Source organism: Nerophis lumbriciformis, linkage group LG30, assembly GCF_033978685.3.
Source record: "Nerophis lumbriciformis linkage group LG30, RoL_Nlum_v2.1, whole genome shotgun sequence".
Classification (NCBI taxonomy): Eukaryota; Metazoa; Chordata; class Actinopteri; order Syngnathiformes; family Syngnathidae; genus Nerophis; species Nerophis lumbriciformis.
Window position 1 is genome coordinate 10,066,835 of NC_084577.2, and position 25,639 is coordinate 10,092,473.

The following is a 25,639-nucleotide window of genomic DNA, read 5'->3' on the forward strand; positions in this document are numbered from 1 at the left end:
AAAAGAACCAAACTTTATGAATGTTTTTTGTGACAAACAAGTATGTGCTCCAATCACTTTATCACAAAAAAATAAGAGTCGTAGAAATTATTGGAAACTCAAGACAGCCAGGACATTATGTTCTTTACAAGTGTATGTAAACTTTTGACCATGACTGTATGTATTGGTTGATATCAGCATCTGAAATGAAGTGCTGGACAGTAACAGCATATCGTATTTTAGCAAAAAAGCCAAAATTCAACATCTCTATCATCAGGGGTAAAACATTGAAAAATTTACCACATATTAAAATTGTTAACATTGTTTTTCGTGTAACACTATAAACCACAATGTGTTGCCCCACTGTGAGAAAAATACAGCTAATTGGGAAAGAATTTGACGAAACACATGTATCTAAATTGGGTTACCTCACTGCCCATAGTCATTTAAGTATATTTATTAAAAAGAGTATTTTTTTGATGACAAATGTAATCTAATTTGAAAAATCCTTACATCCTATAAACACAGGGCCGGCTTTCCTGACTGACGAACCAGGTGGCCGCCTGGGGCACCATCATTTGAAGTGGGTGCCAAATTGCAGAATGTAAAATAAACAAATGCATAATAAAAATAAATAATAATAATGATAATAAAAAAGTAAATAAAAATGTATGTATAATGCGCACTGTGTACACTTAATTAATTTTTTTCTTTAAAAAAATTAACAATCAAACCTACAATCTATGATATGCTGCTACCTCTGCCATGAACCTGACAGAACTGCTGCTACTGCTGGTGGACGACGACATGTTACATCAACGTGGCTTCATAGTAAAAGAGTGCGGGTACTAGACTGGCCTGCCTGTAGTCCAGACCTGTCTCCCATTGAAAATGTGTGGCGCATTATGAAGCCTAAAATACCACAACGGAGACCCCCGGACTGTTGAACAACTTAAGCTGTACATCAAGCAAGAATGGGAAAGAATTCCACCTGAGAAGCTTAAAAAATGTGTCTCCTCAGTTCCCAAACGTTTACTGAGTGTTGTTAAAAGGAAAGGCCATGTAAAACAGTGGTGAACATGCCCTTTCTCAACTACTTTGGCACGTGTTGCAGCCATGAAATTCTAAGTTAATTATTATTTGAAAAAAAAAAAGTTTATGAGTTTGAACATCAAATATCTTGTCTTTGTAGTGCATTCAATTAATTATGGGTTGAAAATGATTTGCAAATCATTGTATTCCGTTTATATTTACATGTAACACAATTTCCCAACTCATATGGAAACGGGGTTTGTATAAAACTGCTCTATCGCCCAGCCCTGCTAATTGAGATGGTATGGATGCAATCAGAAAATATTTACAGCCACGACAGGCACATGGAGAGGCTGGTACAGAGAAGATTGGCACTGTGTTCACCTGAGCCTCACCGTTAAGAAACATTTGAGTTTTTTCAGTTTAGGAATATAATTGCAGGACAATTTCTTCCCGTTATCTCTGTTTTTTTATTCATTAATAAATAAATACACTGCATGCAAATTGTGCCATTTTTTGTTTTATAACATAACATCTATTCAGACAGCAAGCAGCAGGTGCACGTTTGCTGGCAGGCTGAACATGTAGTCCTAGGTGAGTGTTTGTTCTCTGTAACAGACTTTAGTAACACACCTTTTTCAATTAAAAAGTATATAGCATATTGCTGGGTTGCAATCATGTGACCTAGAGGCACTTCTGGGTTTCAGGTGATGGTCTAGAATTCCATTAGGCTGCTGTTTATTTGCCTGCATCGGTACAAATTTGGGCGTATTTTGAAAAGTTTAGAAGCTAATACATAAACAATCAAACCTTTCTGAGCTGCCACCTTATCGTGGTAGAGGAGTTTGCGTGTCCCAATGATCCTAGGAGCTACGTTGTCCGGGGGCTTCTATGCCCTCTGGTAGGGTCTCCAAAGACAAACAGGTCCTAGGTGAGGGATCAGACAAAGAGCCGCTCAAAAACCTGTATGGAAAAGAACAACCAAGGACTTTGATTTCCCTTGCCAGGACGCGGGTCAACGGGGCCCCCTCTGGAGACAGGCCCGGAGGTGGGGCACGATGGCGAGCGCCTGGTGGCCGGGCCTGCCCGAAGAGGCAACGTGGGTCCCCCCTCCAATGGGCTGACCACTCATAGGAGGGGCCATAGAGGTCAGGTGCAATGTGAGCTGGCAGGGCACTTGCTGAAGGTCTTTGGCCAGAAGAAGTCATCAGGACCACATCATCTGCAAAAAGCAGAGATCTAATCCTACAGTCACTAAACAGGATCCCCTCAAGGTCCTGACTGCGCCTAGAAATTCTGTCCATAAAAGTTATGAACAGAATCAGTGACAAAGGGCAGCTCTGGCGGAGTACAACCCTCACTGGAAACGGATCTGACTTAATGTCGGCAATGTGGACCAAGCTCTGACACTGATGATACAGGGGGCGGCCTGCCACAATCAGATGGTCCGATACCCCATACTATCTGAGCACTCCCCACAAGAATTCCAGAGGGACAGGGTCGTAGGCCTTCTCTAAGTCCACAAAGCACATGTAGACTGGTTGGGCAAACTCCCATGCACCCTCAAGGACACTGCCGAGAGTATAGAGCTGGTCCACAGTTCCACAACCAGGTCAAAAACCACACTGCTCCTCTTGAATCCGAGGTTCTACTATCTGGCGTTGCCTCCTCCCCAGTACACCTGAAGAGACCTTACTTAGGGTTAGGAGTGTGATCCCACGATATTTAGAACACACCCTCCGATTCCCCTTCCTAAAGAGAAGAACCACCACCCCGGTCTGCCAATCCAAATCCAAATTGAGCATTAATCTGTGATAGACAATTTGGGATTTTTTTATGCATCGGGAAGTAACATATTTGATTGACATAACGAGTGCTGTGCTGCTGTGATCGTGACGCTAAGGAGAAAAAGGATAAGTCTGATTGCAGTTGATTTTTGCTACAAATATTAGTCTCATCTACAATTAATGTCTACAGTTGTTTTTATGGTGTAAAGTTCATATTTTGTCTTATTTTGCTATAAATGTTCTTGTGGTTCAGCAATGTTTGCTAGTGATATCAAGATCCAGTAAACTGTTGAGCCTAAGAGAGATTTATTCATCTAGTTTATTAAAACGATTAAGGAATGAATAGCACCAATGACGCTATATTGTGGTCATCCGTGTCAAAATAAAGCCCTTGGCTTTCCTGCACAACCACAACAAAGCTTTTAGTTTCTGTTATGAAAATCGACAACAAAAATACGGTGTATTAGACCAACAATTACAATATTTATGACTAGGACTAACATGACGTTAGTTTATTTGCACAAACACATGTTCGTAGTTTGTGATTAAGGGCTATAAAAATAAACTTTGATTGATTGATATACAACCTCTGCTTTATTTTTATTGATTACTTAGGCCTACTATGCTATTGTATTTTAATGTTAGTCATTATGGTGGTACTTGGAGAGCCAACTATTTTCTGATGTGGTACATGGAGAAGAAAGTTTGAGAACCACTGACCTAATCCCTGCAAACCAGGCCCCTGCATGGAAGCCAATCGAGTCCTCCCTGCTTCTGAAATTAAAATTTCGTCCCTTAACCGAACAACACGCACACTCTCCGATTGACGGTTTGGATCAGGGACAAAAACTTTTTAATAAACTGTTCCATTTTAAATAAATACATAGTATATTTCCAATAATAAATATGAAAACCTGATAATAATGTATATTATACAATATATATAATAAATTATTTAAAAATGTAATCTACATTTACCCCTTACATTTTTAAAAGCGTAATTCCAAGTCAATATTTTGTTCCTTTTTTTGTATGTACCTGCAATAAATAGCTCTTTTGATTGTCTTAGCATAATGTCGTGGCCGCTTTTACTTTTTAAATTCAAAATGATGATTGTTTTTAAGCAGAACTGCAAGGTCCCCACATGAGACATGTAATAAAGTTTTATTCCATAAAATATTTTTTCTTAATTTAGTTTTAATCATAAATAATAATATTGGTCACATCGAGACGTGCTGGTAGAAGTCATTTTAATTTGGTTCAGGTCAGGGGGTGACAGGAAGTTGTAGCTGCCAATGTTTAGCTTGCCGCTTTGTTGAGGATTCCTGCTGGGCTTCCTGCAGATTTTATCATACGAGTTGCAATGGAACCGAGCTGGAGTGCGTTTTTATTTCAAGTAAGTGTTCTGCAGCATCTTTGTTGTCTGTGAAACTGCGTGTGCTTGGTTTAGATGGGTAAATGATTTCCATCAAGTTGTGACGTTCGTGTTGCTTTTTGAAATGGAAGTAGAGTTTGCCAAACAAAACAAAGGTGTTAGCATTAGCATTGTAGTTAGCTCATCCTTTAGCAAACTACTGTCCCTAAGAGTAGAACCGTGTTTGATTTCTAAAGTTACCCCCTGTATGTGTTGGTTCAACGGCCAAAAGTTTATATTATTTTGGTTTGATTTTTAAATCCGCTCAGAACCACCAAATCTCCACTGAACTACTGTTGCGCGCGCGCTAACGCAGTCGCCCGAACTAGCTCGAGCCATTGCTTTTGCGTGTAGCCATGCTAAGCGTGGAGGCTAATCGTTAGCCCAGCCAGGCTTTTCCTTGCTCATCACCACTACAATCTCCTTCCTTAACTACTTTTTGTGGGGGGATTTACAGTTGTTTGCAAACGTGAAGCCTTGTAGGATGCATTGCAGTAATGATGTTTAATCACAGAATTGACAGACAGTCAAACGTTAGCGAATAACAATGTAAACTTAAGGCGAGGGTTATTAGCACGCGGGGGCTTGCGGAAAGCGAAACTGCAAGGATTGCAAGCATGAGCATCTTTACCACAAATCCGCGCAAACTAAGTTGGAAACAACGACAATTAAAATATTGATGTAGCAGGAGCCATATAGTCAACTGTTATTGTTGTTGGAAGACGCATAGATGATTTGGAAAGTTCATAGGGGCCTGGTGTTGTCAATAGTGCAGCTCAGGGGTGTCCAAAGTTCGTCCCGCGGGCCGTTTGTTGCTCGTTTGTTTTTTTGCCATTTCAAAAAAATGTATAAATAACACTGCACATAAACATGGCTTGCATCCGAACATTACAAAGGATGTTTGGAGCCACGCTGTAAAGAAAGCTAATTATTTTCAGAAAACCGTTGTTTACAATGAAAAAACAACACAAATTCATCCACACAGATTTGTATCAAGCTATTAAATAGTATGCACTATTTGTGGGCGGGTTGCATGTGATCTTCTAACATTGTAGACCACTTTATTTAAATGAGGATTATGTGTGTACAATATGGGGCATCACCACATAGACACTCATTTACTGCACATTCATTACATCAGGCTCCTACTTGTGGAGTTTTGCTATGTTTTCAAACAAGCAGGAGACATCTACCACTTTTTATGGGCATCTTAGAAGCAGTTGTCCAGTGCATCTACACCATTTTTTCTTTTTTTTTAACGCTGCACGGAAGGGAGGCTTCACTATCGTGCTCAAGGCGAAAACATGCATACTTCAACAAGTTTTTACCATATAGGATATTCGGGCTATATAAATAAACATTGATTGATTGATTGATATTAGTGATATACTGTATCATCTTTGTAAAAAATTTACGTCACTAAAGAAATATTAAATTACACCAAAAGGCATTAATTTGGTTCATTTCAATCAGCCCCTTAAATCATCCAGCAGCTATAAAATTGTAAACAGATGTTGCTGAATAGACAATGTCTAATATTTTTAATTTCTGACCGTCCAAATATGTTAACACACACACGTAGGACAGAGGATTCTCTTTCCATCGTGTGTCTCTGCGGTGCGAGCACTCCTCTCTTACAGCTGTTTGTGTCAGTTTGCGTGTCCTTTCCAAACGTACTAAATAAAACGCAAAAATAGTGCTTCCAAAACGGTGATGTGTTGATGAATCAGATTGTGCATGCTTTATAATATATTTGCATTTTCTACTCCCATTATTGTGGGTATTTTAATAATAATAATAAGTAGCTTATATTTTGCATTTTAATGAAGTAAGGCTGCAGCTAACGATTATTTTTCTATGGATTAATCTATAGATTATTTTTTCGATTAATCGGTTAATCTATAGATTATTTTTTCGATTAATCTATAGATTATTTTTTCTTTTACCGATTTTTTTTTAAATTTAAAATGAAGATGAAAAAATAAATGTAGGCCAGTTTTTTTCAAAAGGCATGACTTTTATTTACAAAAAAAAAAGTATGGCCACTCAGTCAACATTGACAACAACATGACAAAATATTCTGTAACAATGTAAACAATTAAAACTTTTAACATTTAACAAAATTAAAAGTAGCTTATTTGCTTTTTAATGTGCAAATATAAAAGTAAACATCCAGTGCAAATCTTAATATTCTGCAATAGTATAAGCATTTCAAAAGTAAAAGTATTGCTTATTTTGCTTTAAAATGTGCAAAAATAAAGATAAACATCCAATACAAAAAAGTGCAAAACGAAATATTCTGTAACAGTGTAAACATTTCAACAAAAGTAAAAGTATTGCTTATTTTGCTTAATAACACAACAATGATAGTATGATTAAAGTGAAAGTTAATTGTTCGTTTGTACATAGTATATGTAACTGTTAATGTTGTAAAAGGTATTTGCACAACTAATTAACGTTAGCGTTAAAGAGGAGCGCATGTTTGTAAACACTGAACAGGCACGCCAAACGCGCCTCTCAGAGCGAAACAGTGTTTAAGTTTATGAATTTACAACGCAGATACAAATGACACATTCATGTTTTTGTGTAATGATGACAACGTATACTCACGCGGACGATTGACTAGTTGATGGTGATGGGGTGTTTTCTTTTCAAATGTTCCTTCATAGCCGTTGTGCTGCTATGATAGGCCATTTCCGCTCGACAGTGTGCATACAACAACTGTCAAGTGTTTTGCTTTTTTCGCTGTGCTTATCCCACACTTGAAGGGATGTACCAATGCTGAATGTGGCTTCTGGATTTCACTCAAAAGACCAGACCGTAGTTACTTTTTCCTTTTATTTTCCTTTAGTTTGCAACAGTTTTTCCAACGAAGAAACAGCTTCTTTTTTCTTCTTTAGTCTTTTTAGCAGTCTTTAGCAGTGTTAGACTTTAGTTTCTTTAGCTGTCATTAGCTGTCTTTAGTAGCCTTTATAGCCTTTAGCTTCTTTAGTAGGTGAAAAACCTTTAAGGACAAAACACCACAAGATTAACATGCTGTAAAAAATCAATCAATTATCAATCCCATAATTTACAATTATTAATTAGGCTATCAAACTCTTAACCATTAAACAAGTGCAAGAAAATGGACACATCTTTTCCCTTTAAGTTAAAACAGATTTTAAATAAATTGTCTCAACATAAATGCACCAAGATACATATAAAATACATTTAAACCCAGAAACACAATAGATAAATGCAACAGAAAACCCAATATGCAAATACATAAATACCTAACCAATTAACCACCTATTTAGATACATATTTAAAATCCATATTCAATATAAATATATTATTAATTTAGCAGTGAAACACTCAATCTTAAACGCTGTCTACTGGTAGAAAAATGCCCTTTTTTCGATGCCTTCACCAGCAGCCAATGATCCAACACAGTTAAATCCAACACTTTACGTTGAGCGACTTCACCCTCCTGATGAAGCAAACTGCTCCAACATTTATCAAACTAAGCAAAGAATGTCAACACTAAACAACAGTTACATAACCCCCCCCAATCTCACCAGCGCAACAGGTGCGCCACACCCACGAAGAGAAATATTAAATCTTACATACTTTTGGCACAACTCTTGGTTATCTGTAATGAACTAAACCTTTTTCCACTCTGCGCTGGCGTCTTTTGTACTCCTTGATTCGACACAGTGGTCTAATTACTGGGCTCGCGCACCAGCAGATGGGACAGGAGCGCGCCGCGTTATACCTGCGCGTGAACGTAAACTGATCGGCTCTGATCATATAAGCCGACTGGCCGAAATAATGCCGAATTATATTCCTGGGGTTGCCTAGGTGAATAGGGATGCGGATGTGCTCTAAGATAAAATATAATTTTATTAAGTGGGGTTTGGCTGGTTACTAAACAGCCACGGTTGCGAGCTCGCGCGTCAGCTGACGAGACAGCTGTTCGCCGCTACAACATTATAAGGCCGTTTATTGAAATACTCCCACACTTTTGACAACTTTTGGCGTGCTTTTTTTCCCTCGCTCGCACCGCTCGCATCATCTGCTTTGCGCTCCGCCATGACGGCAGTGTGACGTAAATATGCGACGCGTCGACGCATAAAAACGACGTCCACGTATTTACGTAACCGATAACGTCGACTACGTCGACGCGTCGTTTCAGCCTTATAATGAAGACAGAGACGCAAAATTGATTGCACGTGTTATTCTGCTCCCTTAACAGACGTCATCTACAGTTCTTTGCATTTAATTGAATACAATCTAATTTTAGGTAGAAAAATTGCTATTAAGGTTTTTTTTCTCAAAATCACTGTGTCTAGTTAAAATATATTTTTGCATGCATAATCAATATTTTTCATAGGACTGGACTGCATCTGTGGCATACATTTGCAGAATTGGCCATGATGCAAAAATCTGTGTTTGTGTATGGATTATGCATGGGCTGGTATGAGATTCTGACGGTATACAGTAATAACCAAGGCAAAAATATCACATATTCATGGTATCACAATACGATATTACATTTACAGCTCTAAAATGTTTTATTTTGAAATGTCTATTGAAAAGAAGAGAAAAATTACTTCAGTTTAACCGGCATTTTAAAACAATATAAAGAACATAATAATAAAAAGTGGAGCATATATATTTAAAATGATAACAAAACATTGATGAATTCCTTCTAGATAAATGATTTAAAAAAAAATCAGTTTTTAATGCAGTCTACGGTTGCTAAACCTTCAACTCAAGTATATGATAAACTGTCTGTATTTTTTTTAGCACTTTATACTTGCACGATACCTAAAGCGCTTTACATCTAACGTCACATTCACACACACATTTACAGACTTATGGCGGAAGGAGCCGTGCAAGGCGCTAACCATGACCCATCAGGAGCATGGTGTGTGAGGTGTCTTGTCCAAGGACACAACGGTCGTGACTAGGATGGTGGAAGCAGGATTCAAACCAGGAACCCTCAAGTTGCTGGCACGGCTGCTCTACTATCTGAGCCACACTGCCTCACTAGTGCCATTTTGATATTTCGTTGGGGGGAAAAGCAAACAAATGCAATCCCTAAGTAAGTAACTTAATCAAATCAAATCAAATCAACTTTATTAATAAGATCACAACATGAATACATTCTTAAAATACACTTAGAGCAGGGGCGTCAAACTTGTTTTTCACTGCAATGTAGTTATGATTGCCCTCTGAGGGCTGCTCGTAACAATAAAACATATACAAATATAGGTGTATAAAGGTTTGCCTCATGATATTATCACACAGTTGCCTATACGTTTGATTATTATGTACACTGTGAACAAAAAATCTTTAAAATTGAGGGTGTTTTTTGCTGCATTACTATAAATGTGCTTCAAAACAGCGAGCAAACGTCAATCCATAGTGTTTTATCCATCCATCCTTTGTCTACTGTTTGTCGTTCTCGAGATACTTTTAAGACTAATCCTTACCTCAATAGCAACAAATTAAATATGTTTTTTTTTACAAATATCCTTCCTGCAGGATGTGAAATAGCCAAAATGTTGCACTAAAAACCATAGGAGGAAACAATAGCTAACAGCAAATCTAGCGCTTCTGAATGTAAACAAATGGATGGATCTATTCAACATCTACTGTAACAAAACTAAGTAAAAGAGCTGTATATTACATTACATCGATATATTTAAATTATCACCATTTTGTGATGTTTTATTGTTGTTTATAATTTCAGGAAATACATCCCTGGACACACAGGAACTTTAAGTATGACCAATGTATAACCCTGTAACTACTTTGTATTGGATCGATACCCAAATTTGTAGTATCACCCAAAACGTATGTAAAGTATACAATTAAAAGAAGAAATTGTGCTTTTTACATTTGACCCAAAGTGTAAATAGAACATGTTAAAACAAAAAGTAACCATATACAGTATTAACAGTAAATAAACAAGTAGATTACTTATACAGCCGTCCATCCATTTTCTACCGGTGGGTGCTGAGAGCGATGCACAGAGCGAACCCTTTTTCACCTTGTTTGAAAGCAAGAGATGAAAATAAACACACACGGACATAGCAATTTGTCGATTATTGTACAGCAAAGATATTGAGTTGTTTAGAAGGCTCTAATAACGTTAAACATGTATTTAGAAGGCTGTAAACAGTTTTTTATGCTTTATAACAACATTCAATTGAATAATATGGCTGTCAATTGATTAAAATAGTTCATCGCGATTAATTGCATTTTGTATATAGTAAACTTGCAATTAGAAGCAGATATTTAAATATAATTTGTTATCTTTAATAAGTACTGGCACAGGATAATTTGTTTGCTTTATGCAAAAGTGTGTTTATTAAACAATGCTTTCAACACAAAATGTGCAAACACTACTTTACAGACAAAAAAATCTGCGCTGGTGGAATGCCCGATTTTGTATCCCCAACAGACTGTGTAACCGCTGCTGCTGGAGTGCTTGGATTTAAAGTGATGGAGCTACAATTCATGTTTAGATACCAGCTTAGGTCATATCACAAAATGTGGATTGTAACCATCTTGCCTTGATTGTCAAAGATGTTTGGTAATCATTACCAAACATCTTTGGTAGAAATATCATAGGTTACATTACTAATGTAACCTATGATATTTCTACCAAAATAAATGCTTTTGATATTCTGTACGAGTTAATCATAATCATAATGCTGCATGACAATGTCTTATCCTTCTCTATTTTGTAATAACGTGTAATATTACTATGGGATCAGCCTGCTAAAGACTAATAAGGGAATATACCAGTACACATAATTTCAGCCTGCCAGAGAATGTGCCTCATCCTCATGATCTTATTAATTCTCAGCTGCCAAAAATATTAATTTAGGTAGAGTTATCACAAATTACATTACCAAACGGAAATTTAGCTCCATGTTTTGTGCTACATGTGGCATTTGCTCAGATCGGGTCGGGAGAGGCTTGCCGTTCAAAGTACCCTTTTCTTTGCTGAGTTCTGCTCACTATTTCTTCCCGCTTGTGGCTCAACATCCACTGGAGCGCAGCTGTATTTTCCCACGCTAAGGGATGGACCGAGGGTCATACAGGACGTGCACAGGTTAATCGCGCGCCTCAAAAAAATATTCCCGTTAAAGGAAATTTTTGATAATTTATCTTTTTAACCTTGGCAGCCTTAATTATGAATCATCCTACTTGGGGACAAACATATTGTTTTTGTTTTGCTCAAACGATTGTCTGTAATACTACAGAATAAGTAACTAATGTATTTTTTTAATATTGTTAAACTGTCAACACTCACCATGAATAATTTTAAACAATTACAATAAATGCATGTGACCGGTATCTGCTGATCTCCATCCATCCATCTTCTTCCGCTTATCCGAGGTCGGGTCGCGGGGGCAGCAGCCTAAGCAGGGAAGCCCAAACGTTCTTCTCCCCAGCCACTTCATCTCACTCACGGATAATCAGAATGGCAATCGGGAACATAAAACTCTTATTGGAAAGTCCCTAATATTATCCCAGTGTTGACATTGTTTTTGTTTTGATTTTTTTGCTCAGTGGCTTTGTGGTTAGAGTGTCCGCCCTGAGATTGGTAGGTCGTGAGTTTAAACCCCGGCCGAGTCATACCAAAGACTATAAAAATGGGACCCATTACCTCCCTGCTTGGCAATCAGCATCAAGGGTTGGAATTGGGGGTTAAATCACCAAAATGATTTCCGGGCGTGGCCACCACTGCTGCTCACTGCTCCCCTTACCCCCCAGGGGGTGAACAAGGGGATGGGTCAAATGCAGAGGTTAATTTCACCACATCATTGGTACTTTAACTTTAAACAAAGACAACTCTGGCCCTGATAAAACTTGTGCTTCATTTTATATTGATAGTAAATTGCAAATCACAAAAATGGTTGTTGCGGTGATCGCCAATATTTTTTTAAAACAAATATTTGCTTACTATAGAGGTTTTTGGTGTTTTTAGTTAGGTTAAGCATTTTGTTTTCTAATGTGAAAGAGCAGTGAATGAATAAAAGAAAAAATAATTTTGGGCTTCTGATTTTCCTTCTCGTCTCTCTCTTCTTTCTTTGTGTCAGTATGGATGTGAAATGGTCTTCTATTGTATTCATTATGATTGTAAAAAAGTCTTCATTTTGACTAGATGAAATATTCACGTCTAATGTATCACTATATTGATGATTAAATGCGTTATAATTCCACAAGAGTTTTGCAGCAGCATGCGCACATACGAGCTGTCTGGGTTGGATGTGCAGAGCGACTGTTTTAGTGATCGCTCTGTGCATGATTGTTCTCCTTTCTCATCATACTGTACATGGTACCTTGTGTAAATTATTTCACCACAGTAAGCTGCTTCTTAGGCGGGTTTGTTGTTGTTGCGTTCTTGTTCGCCTTGTAAAGAGTTGCATTCCCCCCACTCGGCTCGATGCTGTTTCAGATGCTGGAATAAGTTTGTTGTGCTGCTGCCTTTTCTAAAGAAACTTTCCAGCGTGCAGTCACTGGTTCATGCATGTTGCCGCAATCCTAAAGCACTGACAACACTTTGTTTTAGAACAAAAGTCTCATTAGCATTAGCCATGTTTTGCTAGGCTTGTGGATCTCCGCAAAGGAAGTAAAGAGGCGGGAGAGGGGTACGAAAGCTCTCAGGGCCAAAAAAATGCTGGAGCAGGAGGAGAAAAACATCAATTTTTTTAATTGTCTGCTACAAAAAAAACTAATTTATCGATGAAATCAATAAATCGCCATGGCCTACCTGATATAACACAACACATTGATTGATATTAGCCGTAAAAGCTAACTACGGCAATAGATAAGATAGCTTCTACAACAAAAATAAACGCGTTTGAGTTTGTAATGCACAACACTGCGATACCACACCAATCTGTACTGACTGAAAAACATGAACAATCATATTACAGTATCTGTTAAGTATTAGCCCACATTTCATGTTTCCTTTGTACACAGCTGAGCTAGCCAGACAGCGTGTAGTTATACTAACACGCATGACGGGCTGCGTGTATCATGATCGATAATAAAGTGACTCACTCGATGGACAGTTGATTGTCTGGTCCCGCTGACCAGGGACGTTTCCTGTTGATTTTGGGTAAGCAATCTATTTATGTTAAAATAGCTTGGCTCTAAGTTCCATATTTATAGTATCAAAATCGCTTTCATCCCCATCTCCCAGCTTCCGTTTGCTCCAACGACTCACTCTTCCTTCGTGCTCGCTTCTATAATCAGCAGTATATTTAGCTTCAAAAGTATAAGGTTGTAAATCCTCATTTATCCAAGCATAGTCGTTTTCGTTGTCTGTTACCAAGGCTGCCATGATTAGAACACACACTCGTGTTTGATTACAAAAGTAGGAACACACATGTTGCCGAAGTAAGACGTGTGCTGCTATGGAAACAAAAATAAATGTACGAAAGAAATCAGTCCCGGAAATGAATATATATATATATATATATATATATAATTAGGGGTGTACGTGTATTTGTATTGAACCGTTTCGGTACGGGTGTTTCGGTTCGGTTCGGAGGTGTACCGAACAAGTTTCCACACGGAGATATTAAGTAGCGTACCGCACGTTGTGTAAACAATGCACACCGAGGCACAACACATGGCATGCTAGCAGCGACCGGGCTACGACAACATGTGAAAGCCAGAGCTGGAAGACCCTCCTGCCTCGTTAAGATCTCCCGTTTGGGAACACTTTGGCTGCGCGATACAACAATGGAGGACGGAGGTTTGCCGACATTGTTCAGCAGCTGCTTCTGACAACACGTCAAACATGCTAACCCATTTGAAGCGTCACCACCGCATTCAAGCAGCCTCTCCTCGGCGAGTCAGTCAGGGCTAAAGCAATAACAAATGTTTTTATAGCAGCAGATTTAAGACCATATTGCATTAGAAACTAGATTTTGACCCACTTCTATGGTGGAAGAACAATAAGCCCATATATCCTCTTACTGCCAAGTTAGCCAGGCTGGAGGGGGGGGGGGGGGGGGGGGAGAAAAGTTAATCTGAGGCTGAGTTGACTTGTAACTGTTCAATGTTGCACTTTTTATATGTAGAATAAAAGTTTTGTCATTGTATTTAATATGAGCAACAACTTGAGGCAGTTTAATGTTGATTAACGTGGACCCCGACTTAAGCAAGTTGAAAAACTTATTAGGGTGTTACCATTTAGTGGTCAATTCTACAGAATATGTACTGTACTGTGCAATCTACTAATAAAAGTCTCAATCAATCAAAAAAAGCACTTTATATGTTGAAAGGTTTTGTTAAGAAACCATTCTGAGCCTTATCTTATTTAGTTTTTATTTTATATATGTTGACCACATTAACCCTGGCAATGGACCCTGTGTGTAGATGTATGTTATGCCATTGTTTACAAATTTGGTAAATAAATAACCAAAAAATGTATATTTTGTTGTTTTCTTACTGTACCGAAAATGAACCGAACCGTGACCTCTAAACCGAGGTACGTGCCGAACCGAAATTTTTGTGTACCGTTACACCCCTAATATATATATATATATATATATATATATATATATATATATATATAAACGACTGACTATTATTGTTTTTATTTACTTAGAATGCAATAAAATAAAAATAAAAACATATTTCTTAATGTCTTATATAGGAATTGTGAATGATAGGCCACACATCTCTCTCTGATTTTTGCATATTTCCGGTATGACTAATCTGATACTATTGTCAGAATGCAGAAGTGTTCCATCAATCTTCGGAATTTACCGAAGATGTTTGGAGCGGAATAATCAAAATGGCTGACTGAATTTGTAGCATTTTGGGATGTTTAGAAGGTATTTTCACATACTTTGCGGATTGTAAATAAAATTGGATATGGTTTACTGGATACAATGAAACGCAATTAAGCAGTCAACTTGTTTTTCCACTCTACTGGTACTTTAAGATTTGACGCTGTGGCATGGTTTAACACGAGTATTCAACTTTGTAATAGTATTTATAAGTCAAAAAATACCAAATTAATCATAGGTCCCCTTTAAATATTGAAAATGTCTCAAATAAGTGGCAAAATATAAAAAAAAATTTTCTTCCCCATGAACAACTTTGGACAGTAAAACTTTAATAAAAGTTTCAAAAGTACAATTTTGAAACAAGACATAAATTGCAAGTTAAAGTGTACTTGTTTTGCATTTCCATCCATCCATTTTCTACTGCTTGTCCCCTTTGGGGTCGCGGGGGGTGCTGGAGCCTATCTCAGCTGCATTCGGGCGGAAGGCGGGGTACACCCTGGACAAGTCACCACCTCATCGCAGGGCCAACACAGATAGACAGACAACATTCACACTCACATTCACACACATGGGCCAATTTAATGTTGCCAATCAACCTATCCCCAAGTGCATGTCTTTGGAGGTGGGAGGAAGCCGGAGTTCTCGGAGAGTCACGGGGAGAACATGCAAACTCCAAACAGAAAGATCCCGAGCCCGGGATTGAACAGTGCCGTCTGAGGGATCGAAGGTCACGGTCATTCAATGTTGGTTTGTGTTAAATCACTCCGCTTACGTGGAGTGATTTCTCCAGATTCTCAGAACCGTTTGATGATATTATGGACCGTAGATGTTGAAATCCCCAACTTTCTTGCTATTGCACTTTGAGAAACGTTGTTCTTAATAGGGCTGGGCGATATAACCTTTTTTTAATATTGCGATATTTTAAGGCAATATCGCGATACACGGTATATATCTCGATATTTTGCCTTAGCCTTGAAAGAACACTTGATGCATCTAATCACAGCAGTATGGTGATTCTATGTGTCTACATTAAAACATTATTCTTCATACTGCATTAATATATGCTACTACTAAACTTTCATGCAGAGAAGGAAATCACAACTAAAAAAAATCACTATTTTTTTCATACGGTGTTGATCTGGAAATGTTTGCCTCGGCATTTTGATGGTGTGGGCCTGTGGCACCAAACGGAGATATTGACGTGCGGAGTAAGCACTCTTCATTGTCTAGCGGGTGACTTTTCAAATGATGCTACATATTAGCAGTGTAGCCGAGTGTCCTGGGTTCGCCTATACAGTGTACTTACCTAATAAAATAATAAACGGGAGACATTAGAGCAGGTTCGGTAGCCACCGCTTCTTTAATGTCAACATCACACACCTCCTTCCACAACCACACACACCCTACGTCACAGCCCTACGGCAACAACTCTGGAGGGACAAAACTCCTCCTCCTTAACACACTCCGGTAACTTGGGACACCCTGAACTGTTTGTTACAGCAGTAATGCTACTTTTTATAGCAACGCTTTTGCCCCACACTTGACAAATTACGGTTGTCTGTTCGACATATTCCCACTTAAAGCCAAACCACCGCCAGACGATGTTTGACTATTTGTTCACGCAGTTGTGAACAAAGGGATGTACCTCGCCCCATCCTTTCTTGTGAAAGACTGAGCATTTTTTGGGAAGCTGTTTTTATACCCAATCATGGCACCCACCTGTTCCCAATTAGCCTGCACACCTGTGGGATGTTCCAAATAAGTGTTTGATGAGCATTCTTGAACTTTATCAGTATTTATTGCCACCTTTCCCAACTTCTTTGTCACATGTTGCTGGCATCAAATTCTAAAGTTAATGATTATTTGCAAAAAAAAAGTTTATCGGTTTGAACATCAAATATGTTGTCCATCCATCCATCCATTTTCTACCGCTTATTCCCTTTTGGGGTCGCGGGGGGCGCTGGAGCATATTCAACTGAATATGGGTTGTAAATGATTTGCAAATCATTGTATTCCGTTTATATTTACATCTAACACAATTTCCCAACTCATATGGAAACGGGGTTTGTACAATACTCTAACAAATACATCCATCCATCCATTTTCTACCGCTTGTCCCTTTTGGGGTCGCGGGGGGTGCTGAAGCCTATCTCAGCTGCATTCGGGCGGAAGGCGAGGTACACCCTGGACAAGTCGCCACCTCATCACAAGGCCAACACAGATAGACAGACAACATTCACACACTATGGCCAATTTAGTGTTGCCAATCACCCTATACCCAGGTGCATGTTTTTGGCGATGAGAGGAAGCGGAGTACCCGGAGGGAACCCACGCAGTCACGGAGAGAACATGCAAACTCCACACAGAAAGATCCCGAGCCCAGGATTGAACCCAGGACTACTCAGGACCTTCGTATTGTGAGGCATCCAATTTCTACCGCTTGTCCTTATCATTGAAAATAATAATTTCAGTAGGGCTGCACAATTATTCATTACAAGTTTGTGATCTCATTTTTAAACATGGACAATGATAACACATCTATAAAACGCTAAAACGGATAATGAAAATTACAATGGACGAACTTCCTTATTAAGGACAGTGAAATGGATGCAAAACCCAGTGGTAATTATGTATGGGCACAAACTCTGTTCCTCAATGGTATTTGTGCCAATGTGCACAATTATTATCGGACTGAAAAAATAAGTAGCTATCAGTGGCTCATTTGGGTGCTGAAACAATTCATTGACACATTAATGCAGCAATCCAGACAGCCACACAGTCTGATGCTCTTTTTACCTTTTATTGTTGCTCTTTCTACGCCAACAGCATTCATCAGATCCAACACTACACACGCATTTCATCGCAACGACACAAACGTCCACATTATGCACCAATCACAGTTAAGGCAAGTGAGTTGATGCGCACAACTCAAAATTCTAAATTTCAACAGTACAACACTAGTGTGACTGAGGCTTTTGTAAGATGTTGAGAAAGGACAGCAGCCAGGAAGTCAACCATTACATTTTATCTGGACACAATAGTAGTCAAGACACTTTGAAGACAATAAAAGCGTTGCACGCTAAATCCTGTCTGACAAAATAAGGGTCTCAGTTAGGGCTGGTCGATTAATTTTAAATTGTAAGCAGAGTTATTAATTAAGACAATGTTTTAAAAAAACATCGTTAAATCAATGTTCTTGTCCATCATGTCTTGCACCTCCAAGCGCTCTCCGGTGTGCACAGACAGATAGTGCTCCACACACATGTCAATGTTTCCCATTTATTTATTTATTTGTGCCCACAAATAAACTCATAAATGCAGATTTGGCACTTCTGGGTTTGGCCTTGTTCATAAACAAATTACTATAACAATTGTCATGGATGTGTCATAAATCTGCTTCACAACACACCTGTTATGCCAAAAAATAAGATGCAGCAGAAGAGTTCTGTGGTGCCCATTTTGCGACTTTGACACTATATTTAGCAAGGAGAGGTATGCATTAAAATTGAAAGAGAGGAGTGTGTTGTGTGCCATGCATTTATTTATACAGCTAACCAATAACACTTAAATTTACAATGTTGATGCCAACTGAGTCATATTTTTGTTGACGTTTAGCATTCACACACATACAGGTAAAAGCCAGTAAATTAGAATATTTTGAAAAACTTGATTTATTTCAGTAATTGCATTCAAAAGGTGTAACTTGTACATTATATTTATTCATTGCACACAGACTGATGCATTCAAATGTTTATTTCATTTAATTTTGATGATTTGAAGTGGCAACAAATGAAAATCCAAAATTCCGTGTGTCACAAAATTAGAATATTACTTAAGGCTAATACAAAAAAGGGATTTTTAGAAATGTTGGCCAACTGAAAAGTATGAAAATGAAAAATATGAGCATGTACAATACTCAATACTTGGTTGGAGCTCCTTTTGCCTCAATTACTGCGTTAATGCGGCGTGGCATGGAGTCAATGAGTTTCTGGCACTGCTCAGGTGTTATGAGAGCCCAGGTTGCTCTGATAGTGGCCTTCAAGTCTTCTGCGTTTTTGGGTCTGGCATTCTGCATCTTCCTTTTCACAATACCCCACAGATTTTCTATGGGGCTAAGGTCAGGGGAGTTGGCGGGCCAATTTAGAACAGAAATACCATGGTCCGTAAACCAGGCACGGGTAGATTTTGCGCTGTGTGCAGGCGCCAAGTCCTGTTGGAACTTGAAATCTCCATCTCCATAGAGCAGGTCAGCAGCAGGAAGCATGAAGTGCTCTAAAACTTGCTGGTAGACGGCTGCGTTGACCCTGGATCTCAGGAAACAGAGTGGACCGACACCAGCAGATGACATGGCACCCCAAACCATCACCCAACCATGCAAATTTTGCATTTCCTTTGGAAATCGAGGTCCCAGAGTCTGGAGGAAGACAGGAGAGGCACAGGATCCACGTTGCCTGAAGTCTAGTGTAAAGTTTCCACCATCAGTGATGGTTTGGGGTGCCATGTCATCTGCTGGTGTCGGTCCACTCTGTTTCCTGAGATCCAGGGTCAACGCAGCCGTCTACCAGCAAGTTTTAGAGCACTTCATGCTTCCTGCTGCTGACCTGCTCTATGGAGATGGAGATTTCAAGTTCCAACAGGACTTGGCGCCTGCACACAGCGCAAAATCTACCCGTGCATGGTTTACGGACCATGGTATTTCTGTTCTAAATTGGCCCGCCAACTCCCCTGACCATAGCCCCATAGAAAATCTGTGGGGTATTGTGAAAAGGAAGATGCAGAATGCCAGACCCAAAAACGCAGAAGAGTTGAAGGCCACTATCAGAGCAACCTGGGCTCTCATAACACCTGAGCAGTGCCAGAAACTCATCGACTCCATGCCACGCCGCATTAACGCAGTAATTGAGGCAGAAGGAGCTCCAACCAAGTATTGAGTATTGTACATGCTCATATTTTTCATTTTCATACTTTTCAGTTGGCCAACATTTCTAAAAATCCCTTTTTTGTATTAGCCTTAAGTAATATTCTAATTTTGTGACACACAAAATTTTGGATTTTCATTTGTTGCCACTTCAAATCATCAAAATTAAATGAAATAAACATTTGAATGCATCAGTCTGTGTGTAATGAATAAATATAATGTACAAGTTACACCTTTTAAATGCAATTACTGAAATAAATCAAGTTTTTCAAAATATTCTAATTTACTGGCTTTTACCTGTAGTTTGACATTATGTTTCTCCTTTGGCAAATTTCAGATAAATACACATTTAAACTAGGGATGTTCCGATAATTCTTATAAAGTAACTAGTTAGCCGTCTCAATGTCAAAGCCGTTTTTGTTAATTTTGTTCATTAATGTTGAGGCTGTAAACTTAAAAGCATTTGACAAACCGAGCGAGATATCACGAGTGCTAAGTCGCTAACAGAACTGAACAACATAAACAGATGAGATTAGTGATAAAGTTGCTACAAAGAGAGATATAGGTTCTCAAGCTAATTGGGGTATGTGTAAATACAAATGTAGTCTCTCACCAAATGCTTTCGGTGACCAAAGCATTGCATTACTCGGGAGTCGAGAAGTCTCATATTCTTTTGTTGTATTGCGTCGTCGTGCATCAGAGAAGCCTATGTAAACACGCAAGTGGCGTGGTAGAGCCAAAGGCGCAGAGAAGAGCAAACGGCCGTAACAAGAGTACATCAAAAGATACAGGTCTGGCAGTATTGTCTCAATTATATTTTTCTTTCTAATATATACCGGTGTTAACTGCAATACCGTGCAGCCGTACGATCATATATATTAAAAGTGCCATATGTACTAATGTGGCCAGAAATGGTACTGCAATCACGGTCAAAATTTTGTAGTCCCCTCTCACTCTTCACGGACACGACAGAGACAACAGTTTTCGTCATCATTGTTCAAATATTGTGACGTCTGTCGAGACGCTTATTTCGGTGCCACACGTCCACACCATCAAAATGGCGAGGCAAAAATTTCCACATCAACACCGTATGAAAAAATTAGTGATTTTTTTAGTTGTGATTTACTTCTCTGCATGAAAGCTTAAAAGTAGCATATATTAATGCAGTATGAAGAAGAATGTTTTAATGTAGACATGCAAGCCTTGAAAGAACATTTTGAAAATCAAGACTACATTTCCTGCAAATGGGTGCATTTCTACCCTATATTTTAACTTTAGATTTATTCTCATATCAAACTCTTTTGGCTGTCTTTTTTGACACTTACATCAGGCGCCCCCCTCCACACCCTGGATTATAAATAATGTAAATAATTCAATGTGATTATCTTGTGTGATGACTGTATTATGATGATAGTATATATCTGATAGTATATATCTGTATCATGAATCAATTTTAGTGGACCCCCCGACTTAAACAAGTTGAAAAACGTATTCGGGTGTTACCATTTAGTGGTCAATTGTACGGAATATGTACTTCACTGTGCAACCTACTAATAAAAGTCTCAATCAATCAATCAAAACACATAGAATCATCATACTGCTGTGATTATATGCATCAAGTGTTCATTCAAGGCTAAGGCAAAATATCGAGAGATATATTGTGTATCGCAATATGGCCTTAAAATATCGCAATATTAAAAAAAGGCCATATCGCCCAGCCCTAGTTCAATGATGCCATTTCTGTTTGTCATGTATAATTTTGTCTATTTTGTGTTTATCCTTGAATAAACAGGTCAGTTTCTTGTTACCAACCATTGTGTATTATTCAAACTCCCCTAATTCAGCTGGCTAGTTGTTATCAAGAGTACTAAAACCCTTTTCAACATGATTCTGACAACTAAGTAGGCTAAATAACTTTAAACTTTAATACATGCTCGGATAGGTCAGTATCGGTATCGATCGGTATCGGATCGGAAATGCAAAAACAATATCGGTATCGGATTGGAAGTGCAAAAACCTGGATCGGGACATCCCTAATAATAATATATAATATATACCGCATAGGCCTACTTTGATGGCAAGCCAAGGCCAACAATAAAATTACCGCCACATTTCATTCAGCATAACTCCATCTTGCATCCAACCTGATGCACTGCATTCTCTTCCATTTACGCACATCAAAAGAGCATCATACACACACACACACACATATAGACGAAGTAGACATTGAAAGGGTAAAAGAAACTAGATTTTTGGGTGTAATAATAGATGATAACATTAACTGGAAACCTTATATAAAAAAATATGCAACATAAGGTGGCGACAAATATTTCAATAAGGAACAAAGCAAAATATGTTTTGGACCAAAAATCACTCCCTATTCTCTACTGTTCGCTCGTGTTAACATATCGGAGTTATTGTGCCGAAATATGGGGAAATAACTACAAATGTGCACTTCATTCACTAACAGTGTTACAAACAATATAAATTACACTGATACATAATGTTGGATACAAAGAACATAAAAACACTTTATTTATTAAATAAAAAAACATTGAAATTGAACGATTTGGTAAAATTGCAAACAGCTAAATTTATGTACAAAGTAAACTATAACCTGCTACCCAAGAATGTACAGCAATTGTTCTCAACTAAAGAGGAGACATATAACCTTAGAGGAAAAACTAACTTAAAACATTTTAATGCACATACAACATTTAAGACGTTTAGCATATCGGTATGTGGAATTAAATTATGGAATGGATTAAGCAAATAAATCAAACAATTTACTGGTATGGTCCAGTTTAAGAGGTTGTTCAAATTAATAGTGCTTACGAAGTACAATGGAAGAAGAATTATGAGTAGTATTTTTAGCATGACTGACTTAATTATATATTCCAAGAACTGCTGTATTAATCATTCACTGATGTAATTGTGTTTCAAAAAGAAGACAGTAAATGAACATTTGTATTTGTAAACACTGAAGTGGGAAAGGGGTGGGATTAAATAAGCACTGCTTCTTCCTACTCCTTTTCGGATATGATGTAAAGAGCAATGATATGAAATTATGTGTGATGTATTATACTGTAAGTGTGTTCATGTTCGAAATAAACTAAACCCAATCAATCAATCACCATCTTTCAGTGCAGAGTGCCATTCTATGAGCCAACCCATGTTACGCAAAAACCATGTTACCGTATTTTCCGCACCATAAGGCGCCCTGGGTTATAAGCCGCGCCTTCAATGAACGGCATATTTCAAAACTTTGTCCACCTATAAGCCGCCCCGTGTTGTAAGCCGCATCTAACTGCGCTAAAGGAATGTCAAAAAAACAGTCAGATAGGTCAGTCAAACTTTAATAATATATTAAAAACCAGCGTTCTAACAACTCTGTTCACTCCCAAAATGTACGCAAATGTGCAATCACAAACATACGTATATCAACATGGACAGAGCTGCATGAAAAAAGCCACCCGGCCTCTTCGCGTAAACTTAAACTTACCTTAACCACTCGCTCATCTTTTCTTCATCCATCCCTTCGAGTTAGCTTTTATGATGACGCCGGCTGGAAAAGTCTCTTTTGGCAAGGTCTTCCTTTTGAATATCACCATGGGTGGAAGTTTCTGGCCATTAGCATGGCAAGCTAGAACCACAGTGAAGGATGACTTCTCATTCCCTGTGGTGCGAATATTCACCGTACGTGCTCCCGTTGTATCCACAGTGCGGTTCACAGGAATATCAGTTGCTGTGAAATAGTAATCCGTGTGCGGATGGAGAGATTGCGTCTTTTCATGAACCGGATCCCGGTCGCTTAGTAGGAGCCATTTTGTGGTCTTTACAGATGTAAACACACAAAGGAAATGAAACGTACGGTGATATCCGCGCCCTTTTTGTTCTTCTACACGGGCGGGTGGTTGCTTACAGTAGAAGAAGAAGCGCTTCCTGTTCTATGGGGGCGGGTGCTTACCTTGGCGGTTGCTTGCGTAGAAGAAGAAGCGCTTCCTGTTCTACCGGGAAAAAAGATGGCGGCTGTTTACCGAAGTTGCGAGACCGAAACTTTATGAAAATGAATCTTAATATTTATCCATATATAAAGCGCACCGGGTTATAAGGCGCACTGTCAGCTTTTGAGAAAATTTGTGGTTTTTAGGTGCGCCTTATAGTGCGGAAAATACGGTACACATAAATCATATAGCCTACTACCATGTCAAAACACAGAGTAGAAAATCATTACATGCAGGGCTCGAATTTAACCACGGTAATTGCCGCGACCGCCCTCGTCGCTTGCCGTAATGTCCTAAAAATTGACCAGCATCGGTGGCAAGAATATGCCGTGGCCGCCCTTGACTTTTTACTTGTTAATGGACGAGGGATGTAATGGTCAACGGTATAATGATAATTCGCGATAAAATTCCAGACGGTTAGTAATACCGTCTAGTAGAGATGCGCGGATAGGCAATTATTTCATCCGCAACCGCATCAGAAAGTGGTCAACCATCCGCAATCCACCCGATGTAACATTTGATCAGAACCGCATCCGCCTGCACCCGCCCGTTGTTATATATCTAATATAGACGATGCAAGGCATTAGTGAGGTTATAAAGCTTTTGCCTGTTAAAGAAAAGAGACTGATCCAATGCAGCATTCGCGTGCCACGCTGTCACGACCCAGACGCACACCAGTGCGCAATCATATGGGAGCCGCGCTGAGCGCACCTCCAAGCGCGTCTCGCTGCCGGCGACGGCCGGGTATATGGGCCCGACGCTCCAGCGCCATCCATTTTCAGGGCTAGTTGATTCGCCAGGTGGGTTGTTACACACTCCTTAGCGGGTTCCAACTTCCATGGCCACCGTCCTAGCTGCTGTCTATATCAACCAGGGTGAGCCCCACCCCTTTCGTGAGCGCACTGCGCGCGGAGTGACCCCTGTTACGCGCCCCCGGCAACAGGGGTGGCGGGCAGGTAAGCTGCGCGGGCGGAGCGCGCAGAGTGACCCCTGTTACGAGCCCCCGGCCACGGGGGTGGCGGGCAGGTAAGCTGCCTACCTGCTGCGCGTGACGCCGGCCGCGGCGAAGGCGGACGAGGCGGGGTGTCGGTGCGGTGGGCGCGGTGGTGACCCTGGACGTGCGTCGGGCCCTTCTCGCGGATCGCCTCAGCTACGGCTCCCGGTGGGGCCCTCTCGGGGGAAGGGGCCTCGGTCCCGGACCCCGGCGAGGCGTCGGGGGCCTTCTCCGCTCCGTAAAAGTGTCCATCTCTTTTTTTTTTTTTCTTCTGTTGTGGCATATGCAGCAGGTGCCTGCTCGTTTTTCGTATGTGGGTAACAACATTTAACTATGTATATATATTTCCCAATTGGTTTAACTGCCACCCGCCTGAATCTATTTAAAATCAAATTTTTTTAAATTTCAATCGCCCGACCCGCTGATAAAATCTAATTTTTTTAAATTTCATCCACCCGATTCGCGGATAATCCGCGGACTCCGCGGTTGTGCCCGCAAACCGCGCATCTCTACCGTCTAGACAATATTGATTGGAAACAGACACACTTGTCCCCACACTAAAAGTATACAGCGAAGGAGAAAAAACATTTTATGTTTCTTTTATTTTCTCAATACAGCGTCCATCAGCTGCTGTGACTGAGAGTTAATGACGTGAGGAAACATACAGCAGGCGATGTGTCGGGAACGTTGCCACAACTTGTTT

General features: G+C 39.4%; 1 protein-coding gene across 4 annotated transcripts in view; it reads left to right on the forward strand.

Moving 5' to 3' along the window:
• Positions 1–4,073: 4,073 nt before the first annotated feature.
• Positions 4,074–25,639, forward strand: part of vezf1b (vascular endothelial zinc finger 1b) — a 70,669-nt gene continuing 49,103 nt past the window's right edge. For all 4 annotated transcript variants that reach the window (XM_061925534.1, XM_061925531.1, XM_061925532.1 and 1 more), the window contains exon 1: positions 4,074–4,194. In XM_061925534.1, the coding sequence (XP_061781518.1) occupies positions 4,162–4,194 (33 nt within the window). In that variant the 5' untranslated portion in view covers positions 4,074–4,161. The remainder of the gene's footprint in view (positions 4,195–25,639) is intronic.